The sequence below is a fragment of the Bactrocera oleae genome, chromosome 3 (assembly GCF_042242935.1).
Source record: "Bactrocera oleae isolate idBacOlea1 chromosome 3, idBacOlea1, whole genome shotgun sequence".
Lineage (NCBI taxonomy): Eukaryota > Metazoa > Arthropoda > Insecta > Diptera > Tephritidae > Bactrocera > Bactrocera oleae.
The window spans coordinates 77627402-77643749 of NC_091537.1; the positions used below are offsets into that span (position 1 = coordinate 77627402).

General features: G+C 34.2%; 1 protein-coding gene across 1 annotated transcript in view; it reads left to right on the forward strand.

Moving 5' to 3' along the window:
* Positions 1 to 14676, forward strand: part of LOC106624774 (uncharacterized) — a 62553-nt gene extending 47877 nt beyond the window's left edge. The window contains exon 11 of the mRNA XM_036376389.2: positions 11403 to 14676. Within this exon, the coding sequence (XP_036232282.2) occupies positions 11403 to 11581 (179 nt within the window). The 3' untranslated portion in view covers positions 11582 to 14676. The remainder of the gene's footprint in view (positions 1 to 11402) is intronic.
* The last annotated feature ends 1672 nt before the right edge of the window (positions 14677 to 16348 follow it).

Below are 16348 nucleotides of genomic sequence, written 5' to 3' on the forward strand. Positions count from 1 at the left end.
CTGATGGAACACAATTCGGCCTCTGTTGATCAAAGATGGCCTCTTCTGGATGAGTGCTGCCTTCAAGCGGTCCAGTTGTTGGCAGTAGAGGACCGAATTTAGCCTTTGGCCATAAGGGAGCAGCTCGTAGGAGATGATTCCTTGCCAATCCCACCAAACACACAGCAAAACCTTCCTGGCCGTCAATCCGGTCTTGGGCACCGTCTGGGCCGCTTCCCCGAGCTTTGACCACGATCGTTTGCGCTCGATGTTGTCGTAAGTGACCCATTTTTCATCGCCAGTCACAATCCGCTTCAAAAACGGGTCGATTTTGTTGCGATTCAGCAGCGATTCACACATGGGAATTCGGTCCGTCATGGTTTTTTGCGTTAGTTCGTGTGACACCCAAACATCGAGCTCCTTTTTGAATTCAAGGTTATGCAAATGGTTCCAAACGGTTTTCTGGCTTATCTTTAGTTCCTCAGCAATTAAATAAGTGCTCACGTGATGGTCTGTTTTTACTATTTCCAAGATTTTATCACAATTTTCGACGACAGGCCTACCGACGCGTGGTGCATCTTTGACATCGAAATTACCGGAACGGAACCTAGCAAATCACTTTTGTGCTACACGTTCGTTTACAGTATCGGGCCCATAAACTAAATTAATTTTTTCAGTCGCTTTGGATGCTTTTTCGCCTTGATCGAAGAAAAATTGTAAAATATAGCGAATTTTCTCTTTGTTGGTGCCCATCTTTGACGCGCGCTCACAACGTACTGAGTCAATCAATCGAAAAACTGTAAGAAAGAAACTTGTATGTAGTATGACATGATGCGACACGTAACACTAGTACTATGGACAATAACGTCATCTCTTAGATAAAAACCGATCGAACATCTTACTTGCCCTAATATATTGTGTTTATTGGGTTATTTGAATGTGCGCATGTAAATATGTATATTGCCCACACAAGATTTCTTAAAATTGATTTTTTTTTCTGGTACTAAAATTTTGGTTTCATTTTTTTAAATTTCGTTGCAGCAATTTTGCTACATACATACATATGTATATACACACATTCACTTAGAAACGAGTAGTAAAATTTTTGCGACACATTTTTTCACTTTTCCACCATTTTTTGCCTTGTCATTGCACATATCTGGTGATTAGATTTCCAGCTGCCGGTTGAAATGTCGTCGTGCGAACGCATTAATCGGTGTATGGCAATAGTGTTTCGGATTTATACCACACGCCGGGCGAAAGAAAAACAATGGCAACATGCTTCCAAAAAGCTACATATGTATATCTCTGTTTGCATTCCAATTTCCACGCTTACCCGCTACCATGAATTCTGGGTAGACTACTTTTGTGTTGCTTTCTTTTCCACAATTTTTTGGTGCTCTTTTTGCTGGATTAGATTGCAATTCGCTGGCAATTCTTCGTCGCTAGTGATGACAGCTTTGACTATTGCAGCGTAGCGTCACTTCCTGTGCAATGCGGCAGGCAATGAACCGCTGCGGCGCTTCAACGCGCTTGAACACCGACCACCAGCCGTTAGCAATCTGCCACTATGGTTGTCGATTGGGTTTTGGCGCGCTTTGATTGCTGTTGCGCTTTTTTGTTGGCACTTTTTGGCATTTGTTTTCTTTTCTATTTTGTTGGCAGCACGCAGTTTTGATATTTAATGCTTTGATTTTGGTGATAGGAATTTTCGTTGCACATTCATTCTCCATACTTACAATCTTATATGAATATTTTTATAGACATTTTTTGAATTCGCGTAGAAAAATAATTTATAAATTATTATTATTAATTTTTTAAATAATTTTTTATTTATTTAAATGCTCTACAATTCGAAGAAAAGTTAAGTTAAATTTCATTTTTTAATCGCAATTTTATATTTATTTTAATTCTTTAAAGCTATATTTATACATATTGTATATGTCAAAAAGCGTTTCCATACAAGAACTTGATTCGGATCGATATTGGTAATTACGACAAATGAAGAATGTGTGTAAAATTTTAGATCGATAACTCAAAAACTGGAGGACTAGTTCAAGTATCGACTGATATACAGACGGGCATGGCTAAATCGACTCTGCTCAGAGTCTCCGACGTTTTTTTTTAGATATTACAAACTTCGTAGCAAACTGATGGAGCTGATTGAACTGAACGACTATACCTTAGAAGCTTATAATTCAAAAACCAATCGAGATATCGCTTTTTAATTTTGTAATATGATAATTTTTAACGAATAAGCTATCGAAATATATAATCAATTTTTGAAAAACGTCACACTAGGTGTGCTCCATAACGGTGGGTCTAAAATTACTTGGAATGTATGTTGCTTGTGTTTTGAAAGACAAAACTCACTGACATTTTGATTTCGACCGATTTTTCGTTTCGTTCGCATTATCAAGAATGCGCGACAAAGTTGGAGCATAATTCGAGATTGATTGTAGTAACTACAGTTTTGCAACATTGCATCCCGAAATAATAAAACAAGACGAAACTGACAAGCAAAAAATAAAAGTTTCACATCACAAAAAATAAATGACCAGCAAGTAATTGATTGGTTTTTATTGAAAACGCTGCAGTGATAGTTACCATTAGTTTGAAATTCAATACTTTTGGCGCAATTTGCTCTCTGTCAAATCGCACACATACACATTCACATCCACCAGCCAATATAAAAGAAAACGAAAACGGTAGAAAAATTTATTTGTTCAAATGTGCGAAAGTGGTAAACATTTGATATCTTTTCAAAATAAAAATAGTTTAGCAGGGTGGCGGTGATTTTAGGATGGCCAAATGGTAAATGACTTGGTTAAACGAGTGCCGGTGGCCACTCAGAAGGACCCTAGGGACACTTAAGCAATAAAAATTTGTAACGATTTCTCACAATATGTTAAAGAAAAGCAATGTAAGGCAAGAAATACAACGAGATTTATACATAAATGGATGTGAAAGTGAATTGAGTAGGGTAAAATGACATAAATATAAATACAAGTATATGTTGTGAAAAGCTCATAAAATGATAGTAGTGTGCGAAACGGACAACTATTTGAATTGTTTTCTCTTTCAAAATTAAAAAAGGTAAATTGAGTATTGAAGATTAATTCCAAGAAAAGTTTAAAACTAAAGTTTTTATTGCATTAACATTATTTTAACAAACTCTGTCTGCATAAAAGTGTGTGAGTTTTTGATAACCAATAGGGGCTCAATAGACACTAACTTTATCGCTAAGGCTAACTCAGCCAAAGTAAATTTGCGAAATGACAAACCTGGGTAGCTTTTTTTCATGAAAGCTTCATATAAGTGGGGGATAAGAGTCTAGAATGATTATAGATGAAGAGAGAGCAATTGTATTCTAAAATAGGGAACATAAGCAAATACCTCTAAGTGCTTTAGTTGAAATATATTGAAATTTGTATATGTACATATGTTACCAAAACGATTTCGCATCATAATTAATATATAGGAAGACGCCGCTTAACGCTGTTACGGTTTGGCGCTCTTATATTTCAACCTATGGACTCACCGAAATTATGCATACACATATGTACATTAGACTGCTTCTTTTTTTTTTAACTATTTTTTTTTCGATCCCATGGTGAAATTTTGTCAGAAATACCATAAAAAAAATTCCCTAAAAATTTGGGACTTTAATTTTAATATTAAGTACTAGACCTAGGCCTGTAAAGATTTCCGAAATAAAATACACGTAAAACTTGATTTTTTTTCTTTTTAATTTTATAACTCAGCGGCAGTTGATGGGATTTTCTCACCCGTCATTAGGTATTCCTCAGAATTGAACGCTCTACAAAAGTCTCCATTGCGGTAAAGTTATAACTTGCTGCTGAGGGTTAGTACGGGCCACCAAACCTAATTTTTCCATGAAATTCGCGTTTTTTTGGAATTATCTCGTAAACAACACAGGCCTAGTACTTAATATTAAAATTAAAGTCCCAAATTTTTCGGGAATTTTTTTTTTGGTATTTCCAACAAAATTTCACCATGGGATCGAAAAAAAAAAATAGTTCAAAAAAAAAGCAGTCTAATGTACATACATTAATCCAACCGATGAACCAAGGCGTAATAACCAATTTTAAGGCTTGTTACTTGCGGCGAACATTAAAGCAGAAGTTTAAAAAAATAAAACTAGCCGAGCAGCAATCAATAAGATAAGTTTGGAAAATCCTACAAACTTCGCGCAATTTCGTTATGGATACTGTAGCAGGTTAAACTTCTACTTACCATGAAACGACCCCCACATACAAAACATATGTTGAGCGTGCAATAGCTTCCCGCATGAGACTAAAAGCCTCTTTGCATGCCCAAATAGCCCGCCTCCCAACTATTCGTCCCCGTTGAAATAGCAAGTTTCACTGAGCTTACAGTTATAAGATGACCTCGATGAAAACCAACTACAACCTTAACAACAACAACAGAAGTTTGGAAAAACTACAATATCATGATTGCTATAGAAAACATAAACCCTTCCTCTAATGAGATAGCAGACAGATCTGTGAAAGCATTATGGAAACACAATTGGCCAGGTTTAAGTAAGAGCGTAGACATTAGACACTCTGTCGATACGGATGAAATAGTGGAATTAGCAAAACAATGTTGCAGACGTCACAGAAATTGTTCAAGAAACAGCAACTAGTCCCTCTAATGTTGAGGTCAAGGAATTAGCTGAGCAAGTAGAAAACAAAAATATTGACAGTAGAAATTTGAAGAACAAAAGGAATTTTCGATGGCGTTTGCAAAAATGTGTTAGACTACTATAACAGAAATTGTGAAATTCAAAAGTAAGACGGGATGTTATATATGTTTTCTCCACTTATCAACAACTTTAAACAGAACGCAAAAGTAAAACACAAACTACATTAGATGCCTAGTAAGACAGAAAATTTGAAACCCAAAATAAACGAAATGATCTTACAAGCAAAGAAACACGTAATTAATTTCTGTTACTCTCTATGTCGTAAAATTTTGCTGTTGAAAAACTGAAATCAAGAGAAATTTACGAAAATCGGCGATGCCAAATATTTGCGAACAGCGGCTAAAGTTTCATTGAGAGTTCGCTGAGAGTGACTTTAAGAATTTACTTTGAAAATGACAACAAATTATCGAACAGGCGGTGCATATTGGACCTAATTCGGATCTATCTAGCTATCCTAAAAAAAAAATGTATTTAATGCGAAAATTATGGAACTATTTTTGATAGGCCTTATATTTAAGTTGAAAGTTCTTTCTTAGTTTAGCAGTGTTCGCAAAATAGCAGAAATCTCTGCGATTCGAGATATTTATAGATAGTATCCTCTAGCGATTTCTGGCCTTTCATGTTAAACTCTATTACCTAACAACATATAAAACTGAATAATTTGAATTTTATCAGAACCACAGTTTTGGTAATCTATGTCAAGGCATTGAACAGGGTTTATTTCTATGTATAGTTTTATGTTTTTCCAGTCGTCATAATACTAAGCCACTAACCACTCATAGGTTGTTAGTCATGCAGGGTGCTTTGAGTAAAAATAATTTGTATAATATCTTCAAGAAGAATTGTAATTTAAATCTTTTAAAGAAGCCTCAAATCAAAAATAAATTCATTATTTTAATAAAAGGAATTTGGAAAGCTACTGTAAAACTTAAAATATATGCGAAATTATATACCTAAAATTAATACACAAGTTATATCATAGCACACAGTAATTCAAATCAAGTTTGTCGCCTTTAAGTATACTACACTAAAACTTGCATTTTTGTTACCTATGGCACAGAAAAGTACATTTTCAAAATTACTGAAAGCGTTTTAAAGAACTGAGCTAATTAGAAGAGATTCAATAGTGTAAGATTTTATGTATGTAATTAGTAAAATTTTTGAGGCCTTCAGTAAACGTTCCCAGCTAAGTTTTGTACGTATCTTTGCAGCAATCGATTGAAGGAAACCAATCTCGATCGTTAAAAATGTGAAAGTGGAAAATAAAGAAAAATTTCGTGCATCCCAAAAGCCTGCATATATAACTATATATAAATTCAGAGTTCTGTATGCACGAACCTCTTTAAATGGCAAGTGCCAAGCAATGGAGTGGCGAAAAAAAGCTGCTTCACAACAAACCACGTTGCAAAAACAACGAAATTAAAAAAAAAAAACAAGAAAAAAACACTTCACTTCGGCTGCACTGCTATAAGCTACAATACCCTACACAGGTGCATTTTTTATAGCAGAAAGAGGTATAAAAAGATCTATATCTTGATTTTGATCGGCCAATTGAAATGGCAGCTATATGTTATAGTGCTCCGATTTTAACAATATGTTTAGAAAAAATAACGATGCTGTAATGCTATCGGCGGTATCAACAAGTAAGAAAAGAACGAACAGAAAGACGAATATGGCTAAAATCGACTCAGCTTGTAACGCTGGTCATTTATATTTATATACACTTTATAGAGTCTCCGATGTTTCCTTCTCCGTGTTACAAACATCGTGGCAAACTTAATATAATATAATTCAATTCTGTTCAGGGTATAAATACAATTTCATAGAATAGCAATTTCAGCAATAAAAGTAGCAACTACAAAACCAACATATAATAATAACACTCCAAAGTGCGGCACTTGCTGCTGTGTCTTTTCTGCGAAATGACCAAAACGGTCAGGAGCAGAGTGAAAAATAAAACTTTTTCATTTGCAACGAAAACAAGCACGCGCTCACAGACATACTCCGAAAACACATGCATACATGGCGAAATCGAGTTGAAAGTCACGAAGGTTCGATGGAATGGAAAGTAGCGCATTTTCATTTATTTATTTTATGTATTTATTTGCTTTCATTGCAGTGAGTGTATTTTGTGCATTTTCATTCATTCGCCTTTCCGTTGTTCGCAGGTTCGTGCGTATGTGCGTGTGCATAAATATTTTTTTTTTATATATATTCATTCGCTTCAACAGCATTCCCATGCCTTCGCGCTTCCACTGAAGTCACTCAATTATTGCTGCACACTGCCGTTGGCTGAGACTGTTGAGTGTTGGTACAGCAGCATTTGCTGTTTTCAATGTCGCCACCTTCTTGTGGGAGGCAATTTTGCGAACGACTGATTGCATGTCATTTTCACTTGATCTTTTCAATTGGACATTGGCTACTAGTATTCAATGAACTTTTAGCAATTTACAGCTGTCTCAGGGGGCAGCTGGGGTTTCTGTGGGATGCAATTTTATTGAATTGAATTGCAGGGACTAGTAAAAAGTACTGTAATAAATGTGAGGAGTTATATGAGTATGTCTAATTAGTCAAAACTACTCATATAAGCCCTTCGTTTCGAAATTGAACACAATTAAATTTAATTTTTGATGAAAAGGATTTAACATGTAAATTAGTTTTTTTTTTGTTCCTTCTAAGCTTTTTGACAGTCCCAGCTATTTTTCGTATCAGGCAACCTTACTTTTATGCAGGTATAGGAACCTTTACTATTAAGATTCTTCTCGCGGTCGGGTTAAATCGCTGAATGAACGATTTCTGTATCTTCCTGAACCTTCCATACAAAATGTCGTCGGCCGACTTGTTTATATGAAAAGTGTCGTTCTAGCTACCATGCTCTTTGTCGGAGTTGGTGAACTTCAACACCCTTTAATCATCCGTAGGCACATTACGGTTTTGCTTTTTAAGAAGTTGCGCGGCATCCCTCTGTTTAGCCGTGCGAGATATGAGTACTTTTGCTTTCACAATAGTCATGTTACAGCTTCGGTCCACTATCTCCAAGACTCCCTCTCATAGGCCTTGAAGTTTCGCAGCAACCTCGTTTATCCATAGCACGGAGCGGTTGTCTTAATATTTTAGAAATCTGAACCCTTTCAGCCAGCTCGTCCCCGCAAATGTTGGCATATACCAACCCGGACCTCCATAAGTTATCGCGAATAGCGCACCTAGCAGCAGTTCCACTGCTCGTACGTAATCTAACCGAGGGGATTGCTCCAGTCAACGATCGCCACGATTAAGTTCAACTTGCAGCTAAGTCCTTCATGAACTTTGACCGCAGCGCATTATATAGCTTTCGCCTTTAAGCTCTCCTTGTTGGATTTTGCCCGAGACCTAGTCTTTATCACCAAAGCAGCACTATGGAAGAGAGCGTTGCTTCCTCTTTGATTGTGTTAACGCTTCCAACGCTTACGCGGTTCGAGCCTTCATAGACCTTGGCCCCCCAACGTTGTAAATCGTGTTTGGCAGTATTACCGTAACCGCTGTGAACTACTCATTTCACACCAGAGGTATGGCCGCTACGTTTTATTTAATATCCCGGCCCGCTTTTTTCAGGGGATCCGCTACCTCTACTTCTAGTATATTATACCTACCTTAATAGCAATGACAGAAATAGCTCAACATATCCTTCCGCTAGCGTCGTATAGAAATCAAAATTTACCAGGAAAAGCAGGATGAATATATCGTATTTCTGGCTTAGCCAACCGCCGCCTGACCGCATTTCCTGGTGCTGGCCAGGTGACAAGCTGTAACGGTGATAGCAGCGACGTCCATTGTCAAGTCAGCACTCGCGAGGAGGACACAGCTAAGAGAATTCCAGCAAATCTTCACTACACCTTGAAATTAATAATTTATAGAGTTCTTTTGCTAAGGCTGCCCTCTTATCAGCTATGATACTAGATTTTACAGGTTTTGATGGCAAAATTTAAGAAAGAAGTCATTAGCAACAGTAGCTGTATGTACAAAAGCAATACCTTATTTCCCATATAAGATTAAGAATTTTGGAGATTCATCAAATATTAGCTTAAACTGGAATTGCTTTGAATGCTCAAAAGAACGAAACGAACCGTTAAACTTTTTCCCAAGCAATGAATAGTAATGCCTTTGCTACTGTTATAAGGAAAACTACTTGAAAAATGCTTGCTTTGGAAAATAATAATAGATGTTTTAGGCATTTCCCCCTTAAAATATTCTTAAATCGAGAATAAATTTGAATGGCACACAGCAAGCCTTTGTACTTCTCTCCAAGCCAAGCACAGTTATATTTCATAATTAATAAAACCATGCTCAGTATTACAACGTTGCCAACTTCTGCAACTATTAAGGCTTTATCAGCCTTCTACCAGTCACATGAAATTCGCATAATAATAATATTATATTTTTGAATGTTTCACATAAATTTCTGCTCGCATCAAAGCATTATATTTAAAGCCATGTGCAAACTGTCACAACTACAAACATATGAAATGCAAGCTGCCAACATACAACACACTTGAATTTCAAACAACTGTCAATGCCCCAGGAAATTTTTGAATTGTGACCAGCAATCACTCAAAGCTGACAGACCATTTACTTTGTCGCTGAGGGACCCAACAATGTTGGCATATCAGTGTGTGTTTACTCTTATGCGCACTTGAGCATTTATGGTTAAATCCACTTGAGAGCACATTAAAAATTATTTACACAAGGGATGCTGGTGTGGCTGTTGATATCCTGTTTATTGACGCAAGGATATTATTATGGGTTTCATTTCATAATATTTACACTGTATATATATGCTATTTGACTGCTGATAATAATTGTTGAGCAGCAACCAAGTGTTGCTCAATGACAAAAGTTAATATTTATATAATGTCTGTATATATAATATAATAATATATGACTTTATTTGGCTGCCTGCCACATTTTTCCGGTTATTAAGAATGTAAGACAAGGTCGATGCTTACTTGAAAGGGAGAGCTGTAAGACAATATTTAAAGAGTATCTGGTTGCGTGTTGCGATTATTTACTATAAATTGAAATTTACCACCATCAAAGCTTTATGGTGCTTGTAAATTTATCTGAAATGCAAACTTTAAGTTCATTTGGGTAGCATTACCACAAAGTTAGTTGGACTAATATATCTCGTGTTTTTACCAGGTATAAAATGAGTGTTTCTTTGTAAAAATTAAATACCAATTTTGCATGGGGAAGTAAAAAAAAATGTATCCAAAGTATTGAACATTGCTTTTTACACAATTTCACCACCTTTCTGTCAATTTGTGGATATCGTGCCAATAGAAATTTTTGTCTGTTAAAGCAAACTAATCAGGTACCCAATTCTTCTTACGCGACTTCTGCGTAAGAATCGCAGTGCTGCTCAGCCAATGCGTGTCGCATCGATGAAAATAAATGATAATCGGAGGGGGCCAAGTTTGGGGAATACGGCGGTTTGTGTAGCAGCTCCCAGCCAAGTACTTTGATTGTATCCTGAACCGATTTTGCTTTGCGTGCAGGTGCATTGTCGTGTAACAGAATTATTTTGCCGGGTCTGCGGTCCATTCGGGTAATTTTTCGAATAATTTATCGCTCAAATTGATCATTCTTTGCAGTCGATGTTAATGGTTGTCCGGGATTACATTTTTTTCTTTATGTTTGTATTAACATTTTTCTACTAAATCTTATGTATCAAAGATAGTGTACCTCCCTTAACTTCAATGCACTTATTTCAATGATTCTCCAATAATTTTATGCCATCCCTATAATGACTTTCACAAAGTATGCGCAAAATGTTATATACTTTTAGTTGTATTTTCGCGAATCTTAAGCGGAGAAATTCAATTGAAGAGTAGGGTGATTCAAAAATAATAATATGCAAGATTCCATTTTTTTATAGGCAAATAAAAATATAGAATTTAATAGAAATTATTTAACAAAAATCAATTGGTCAACATTCGGAGTCATAATAACAGTAACATTATTATTGTTTTGGTAAATAGCTAACTCTCCTTTTGAAACAGTATCTCGTTTGAATTAAACAATACAATTGAAATTATGTATTTCAATCGGGATTATCAATGGCCTTATCTTGGCTGGCGATTTCAACATCAACTTCGCTGATAAATTATCAGAAGGGTTGACAACTTTTCTTTCGGAAAAATTTAATTTGAAAATGAATAATGATCCACAAGGATCCACAAGAAAATATGGGGCCACCATTGAGGCGGTACTTTCCAGATATTTAGAGAATATCAAGTCTCAAACTTATGTTCCTAATTTCGGTTACCATAAACCTAAAGTTTCAATGATAAAAATTTCTGAATAACCTACACGTATTGTAAGATAATAAAAATACTTGAAACAATTCTAACTTCTCATTGATTCAATAAAAGAAAATTTGTTTTCTTATCGGTCACCACGCTCAAAAGGTTCAACTTGAATTACTTGTAATATCAAATTAAAAAAACAAAATATTGCATAAAAAAATAAATAAATAATTATAATTGAATAAGTTGATAAAAAATGTTTTGCAAAAGTTTTACCGCGGCAGTCCACGAGTGCCACACGACTGTTTTTTTATGTTGAAACTTAGTTCAGTTTTAAACGTTTAAATTATTAACAAATTTATAAATATTTACAATTTTTCAGTACAATCAAACATGTCGTTTCCTCTTTCTAGCACCCGATCACAGCAACTACCGCAGTGATACAAAGTCTGCAACAAACAGGCACGATGCCGACTCACTGACCGATACCGACGATGCCATCCATGGTGCAGCGTGTACAACAGCTAGTACGCATGCGCTGCTGCGGTATGTAGCTGTGGCGATATTTATAATACTTTGTGCGCGAGTGTAGCAGATATTAAATTAATTTTAGTTGGTTAAGCAACATTAAATACAGTAAACACAAAACCAGGTACAGGAGAGTGCTGTAATTTAATTATTAAGTCAAATTAAAAATGTTAAAAATTAAGTTAGAGATAAATAATATTAGGTGTAACGCAAAAATAAAAAAAAAACGTCAATAAAATTGATATGTTATTGAATATTAAATGCTTAAAATTTAAGGCAATGCTTTTATAAAAATATAATAAGAAGTAGAGTTAGCAGCAGCGCTCTGAATAGTATAATCGAGCTTAAGTTTTGCAAATCAATTACCTTACTTAATTAAGTACATAGTTATGCAATGTAATTGTAAGTTATTTAAATTCAAATGGATTATAAATTGACTAAAGTTATCATGTGTGTAGAATATATAAAAACGAATGAATAAATAAATCAGTGTTAAGCGGATGTATGCCAGTGCAGTCTGCTTAGTTTTAGGCTTTTTAAATGAACATAAGCAAAAAGCGCACAAACAAAAATATAAAAGTGCATCTGTATTTTAAAAACATTAATATATATGATAACTGTATTTTGTATGTAGCATTCGCTATGCTATGTTTCTCCAAGAATATACCCTAATACTTAATTATTGATGCTGTTTCCGAGTTTACTGACAACAATAAAGCAAAACAATTATAAAAAATGCAATGCAAATAGTTTAAGTTAAACTAACGATTCAGCTAAGTTCCGCTTAAGAAAGATACATAACGATCAGATTTGACCCAGATTGGTACATTTACAATGCACACACAAACGCATCATTACTGGTGTAGGCGTATGAAAACGACGTTAAAGCTGTGCAACAAGGTACACAAAAGTGTAGCCAACGGTACACCAAAAATAAGCTGAAACCGAAAAAATCAGAATTCGGCCATCCCAGCCGTGACATTAAACAAGCGTATGTAAAATTTAACTAAGCATTGGCATTCTTGCATTCGCTCTGGAACTTTTTGGAAGGCGATTTGTACTAAAATGTGAGAAAGCGTAATTTTATTGTCAGTCCGGCTCAAATTTGATCAGACAGCATATTAAAAATAAAGTTCGTGTATGGAATCTTCAACAGAAATTTTATATGAAGCTCCACAGTAGTATTATTTAATAAACTGCGTACGATTTTTTTTACAATTCCGCAAATTACCAAAAATGCATACAAAGCAAAAAAGATACTGTACTATCAAGCCTTAGTTAGCTTTTATTATTTTGCTTCAGCTAGCAGGAGTTTTTGTAACCACCTTCGCTCAATCAGGCCCTATTGAAAAAGATTATTCCGAAGATTGCCCCAGCTTTCGAAATTTTGTATAAAAATTAAAATAACAAATTTTTTTATACACTTAAATATATATTCAGTTAAGCCTGATTTCATTAAATTTTCCGTACTATAAAATTGTGTCAGAATTAGGCCTTTTAAAAATATGTATATGTAGGCAAATTTAACAAACGCAGCATGATTGTAATAATAATGGAGAATTGGTCGAAAATGTAGAAAAAAAGTAAAAAAAATATTTTAACGTTGTTGTGAACCAAAAAAGTTATTGTAAACAAAATACTTTAATTTTATAATTTTTTTTTTTTAATACCAAATTTTACAACAAGCGCACTATGTTTCGCCTGCGCAGCGCATTTCGCCAAAAAAATTAGATGTGGTAAGTTTTTGAGTACAACGACAAAAATAACAATGATGTATGTAAATATTATAATAAGATTAAGTAAGTGAGAGTTGTTTTAAGGTAAAAATTACAGATATACTCAAATGAATAAAAATGAATGTAATCTAGAAATCAATTTTAAAGTTGAAATTAATTAAAATAGGCTAAAACAAGTGGTTATGCAGTGACAAAATGACAAAAAGGTATTCTAAGATAAGTACATGTTAATTAACTTAATTACTTAGTTGCTGTTATACATATAAGAACATAAACGTAAAATGCATTGTAAATAAAAACACGCATAGTATTGTAATTTGTATTTAATACTCAGTGTCACACACACTTACAATTACCAGAACCATTACTTGTAAAACAGTAGTCGGCATTATTGTCCGTATATAGTATTGTAGCGAATGTCGATGACAGATCAGGATAAAATATTTTCTTTGAATTTTTAGTCTTGAGTGTATTAAGAATGCAGACATAACAGTGTGAGTGATGATCAACTGGTTCCTTCCAAATATTCGGCACTGCAAACTTAAGTGCTTTTTTTTACGTCGGTACCAATTTAGAATAAAACGTAACATATTAAACCTAATTAATGTTATCGAAATAGTTAATCTTTATTATAAAAAAAAAAGTTAATAAACTCACTATCCAGAATATATATCATATAAATATATCATAGACCTCTAGCTATGACACATGTGAAGCCCATCTTTTGTCCTGAGTTTCAACAGGTAAAGTAAATTAGAGTTTTTCTATATAAATTTACCGTAAATATATATCTTTTAATTGAAATTATATGGACGCGAAAATCAAAAATGGGCAAATCACTATAATTTGTTTAAAAAGCAAATATTATTGATTTGTAGTCGTTCATTCCCATATATATTTGCTAATATAACCAGAATATACTAAGTAAAAGACATGCGAAAAAAATGAGTTTTTTACCTGCGTTTTCGGCAAGTTTTTTGTTTTGTTATCGCTCATTGCTTTCACACAAGCGACAGGAGTCCGACAACTTGAATCCGGCAATTACCTGCATTTGCTCTCATATTAAATTGCCAAAGTTTTCTATGCAAGCGCTTTATTCCGATCTTTCAGTTAATATGGCAGCTATATGCTATAGTGGTTCGATATTGGCTGTACCGACCAATTAGCAGCTTCTTAGTGAGGAAAGGACAGGTACAAAATTTCAATTTCAGGTCGATAGCTTAAAACCTGAGGGACTAGTTCGCGTATATATAGTACATGGCTAAATCAAATTAGCTCATCATAGTGATCATTTGTGTATATATTTGATAGGGTCTCCGACGTTTTCTTTTGGGTGTTACAAACTTCGTGGCAAACTTAAAATATACCCTGTTCAGTTTATAAATATTTGCTTATGCTTTTGTGTGTTAGTTTTAATGTATTTGGTTTTTCTTACTAGAAAGTTCATAAAGCAAGTATTAATCATTAGTATTTAAATCATTAATTCCTTTTCAGTCCTTGAAAATTATTAATAATAACGTTTTTAATTAACGCATGAGCTTTAATTTTTTCGCATCCCTGTCATTCAAAAACAATTGCGAATAAATCAGTAGTCGTCTTAAACGTACTTGTACAAAAAAGTTTGAAACCAATTATATGTACCACAGGGACAATTTAACAGCTCTGAAGACGCAATATTTCAAATTTGTATTATTTAAAGTATTACTTTTTGTAAGTACTGTACTTATATACCTACACATTCTTCTTAATTTCTCATAAATTAACAAACAAAAAAAATACCAAAATTTTAAAACTTTAAAATTTTGAATTATATTCTCTCTTCTCGCTCTCTCAATTTTATTACCTCTTCTCTTTACTCTCTTCCTCTTTAGCGCTACTCTCTCTTTCGCCACTGAAAACTTAAAGTGGGGGTCAGAAACTCATAAACCAAACTCTACATAAGTCAATGAAACTGATTTCGAAGTTGTATTATCAATTGCTTCCGCATCCAACGCGATCTCTGAATTTAACCTTCAGCGATCTTTTCTGTTCTGAAACCTCAATAAATGCGAAAGAAATTTAGTTTGCAACTGATTTATTTACACTAAATCGGCGAGACTCAGGTCTACAGAAATGTTAAGGAAGGTTGAAAAATCTCTATTGTCGGCGTATCACTCTCGAGTGATGAATAATAAACTCATACTTTGCACAAAAAAGTTAAACTAGTTTTCATTTTCAAGCTCTCAATGCAATTTAGATAGCAAGAACAGCTTTCTAAAGGTTATTCTATTATATATTTGCTTGCGTAATTATTTGCAAGTGACTTCGTAATAAATAAAAAGTATCCAGAAGATACCTTAGATCTGTAAATAAGAGCAAACATATACACGTGTAATTATATAGATAAATAATAAACTAAATATAATACCAAAAGTAACAACAAACATTTGTAAATGCCGGCAAAATATATATTACCTACACAAATACTCGTCTTAATCAGCTAAGCAGTTGAAAAATAATTGAAATAAACTCAACAAATGTAAATAAAAGTGCTGAGTTGTAAAATAAATAAACGAGAGAACAAAATAAACTCAAATTTAAAACTTGTTCGTACTTATATTAGAGACTTAAAGTGTAAAATTGAGATTAAAATTTTTATTTATTTATTTATTTACCAGAAAGATAATTATAAATATTATATTACAGTTTAAAGGTACTAGCAACGAAGGTTATCGGCCTGACGATAATATATATTCGGTTTGGCTATGAGGTATTCTGACCAGAGTTGGTTTTAACGGAATTTCGACGTCTTTGGATAGCAGAGCGAGTCTACATATTGTTGATGGCCGCCTTAGGATTCGTTTCCTGTTCAGGGCCCTTTTTATATCGTTATTCAATATCGGATTATTAGACACAAAAAAGCCTTGGAATAAGTCGTGCGGTATAATGGGTGGTGCGATCTTTAAGTTCAGGGAGTCCAGATTCAGCTAAAATATTTTTGATTGGTGTTGTTGGAAAAGCGCAAAGACTTTTCCGCACTGCTGCGTGGTAAATTGCCGAAATGTTCGCGAGGGTACTTTTTGCACCGTACTCGTATAATGGTAGACCATAGTCGA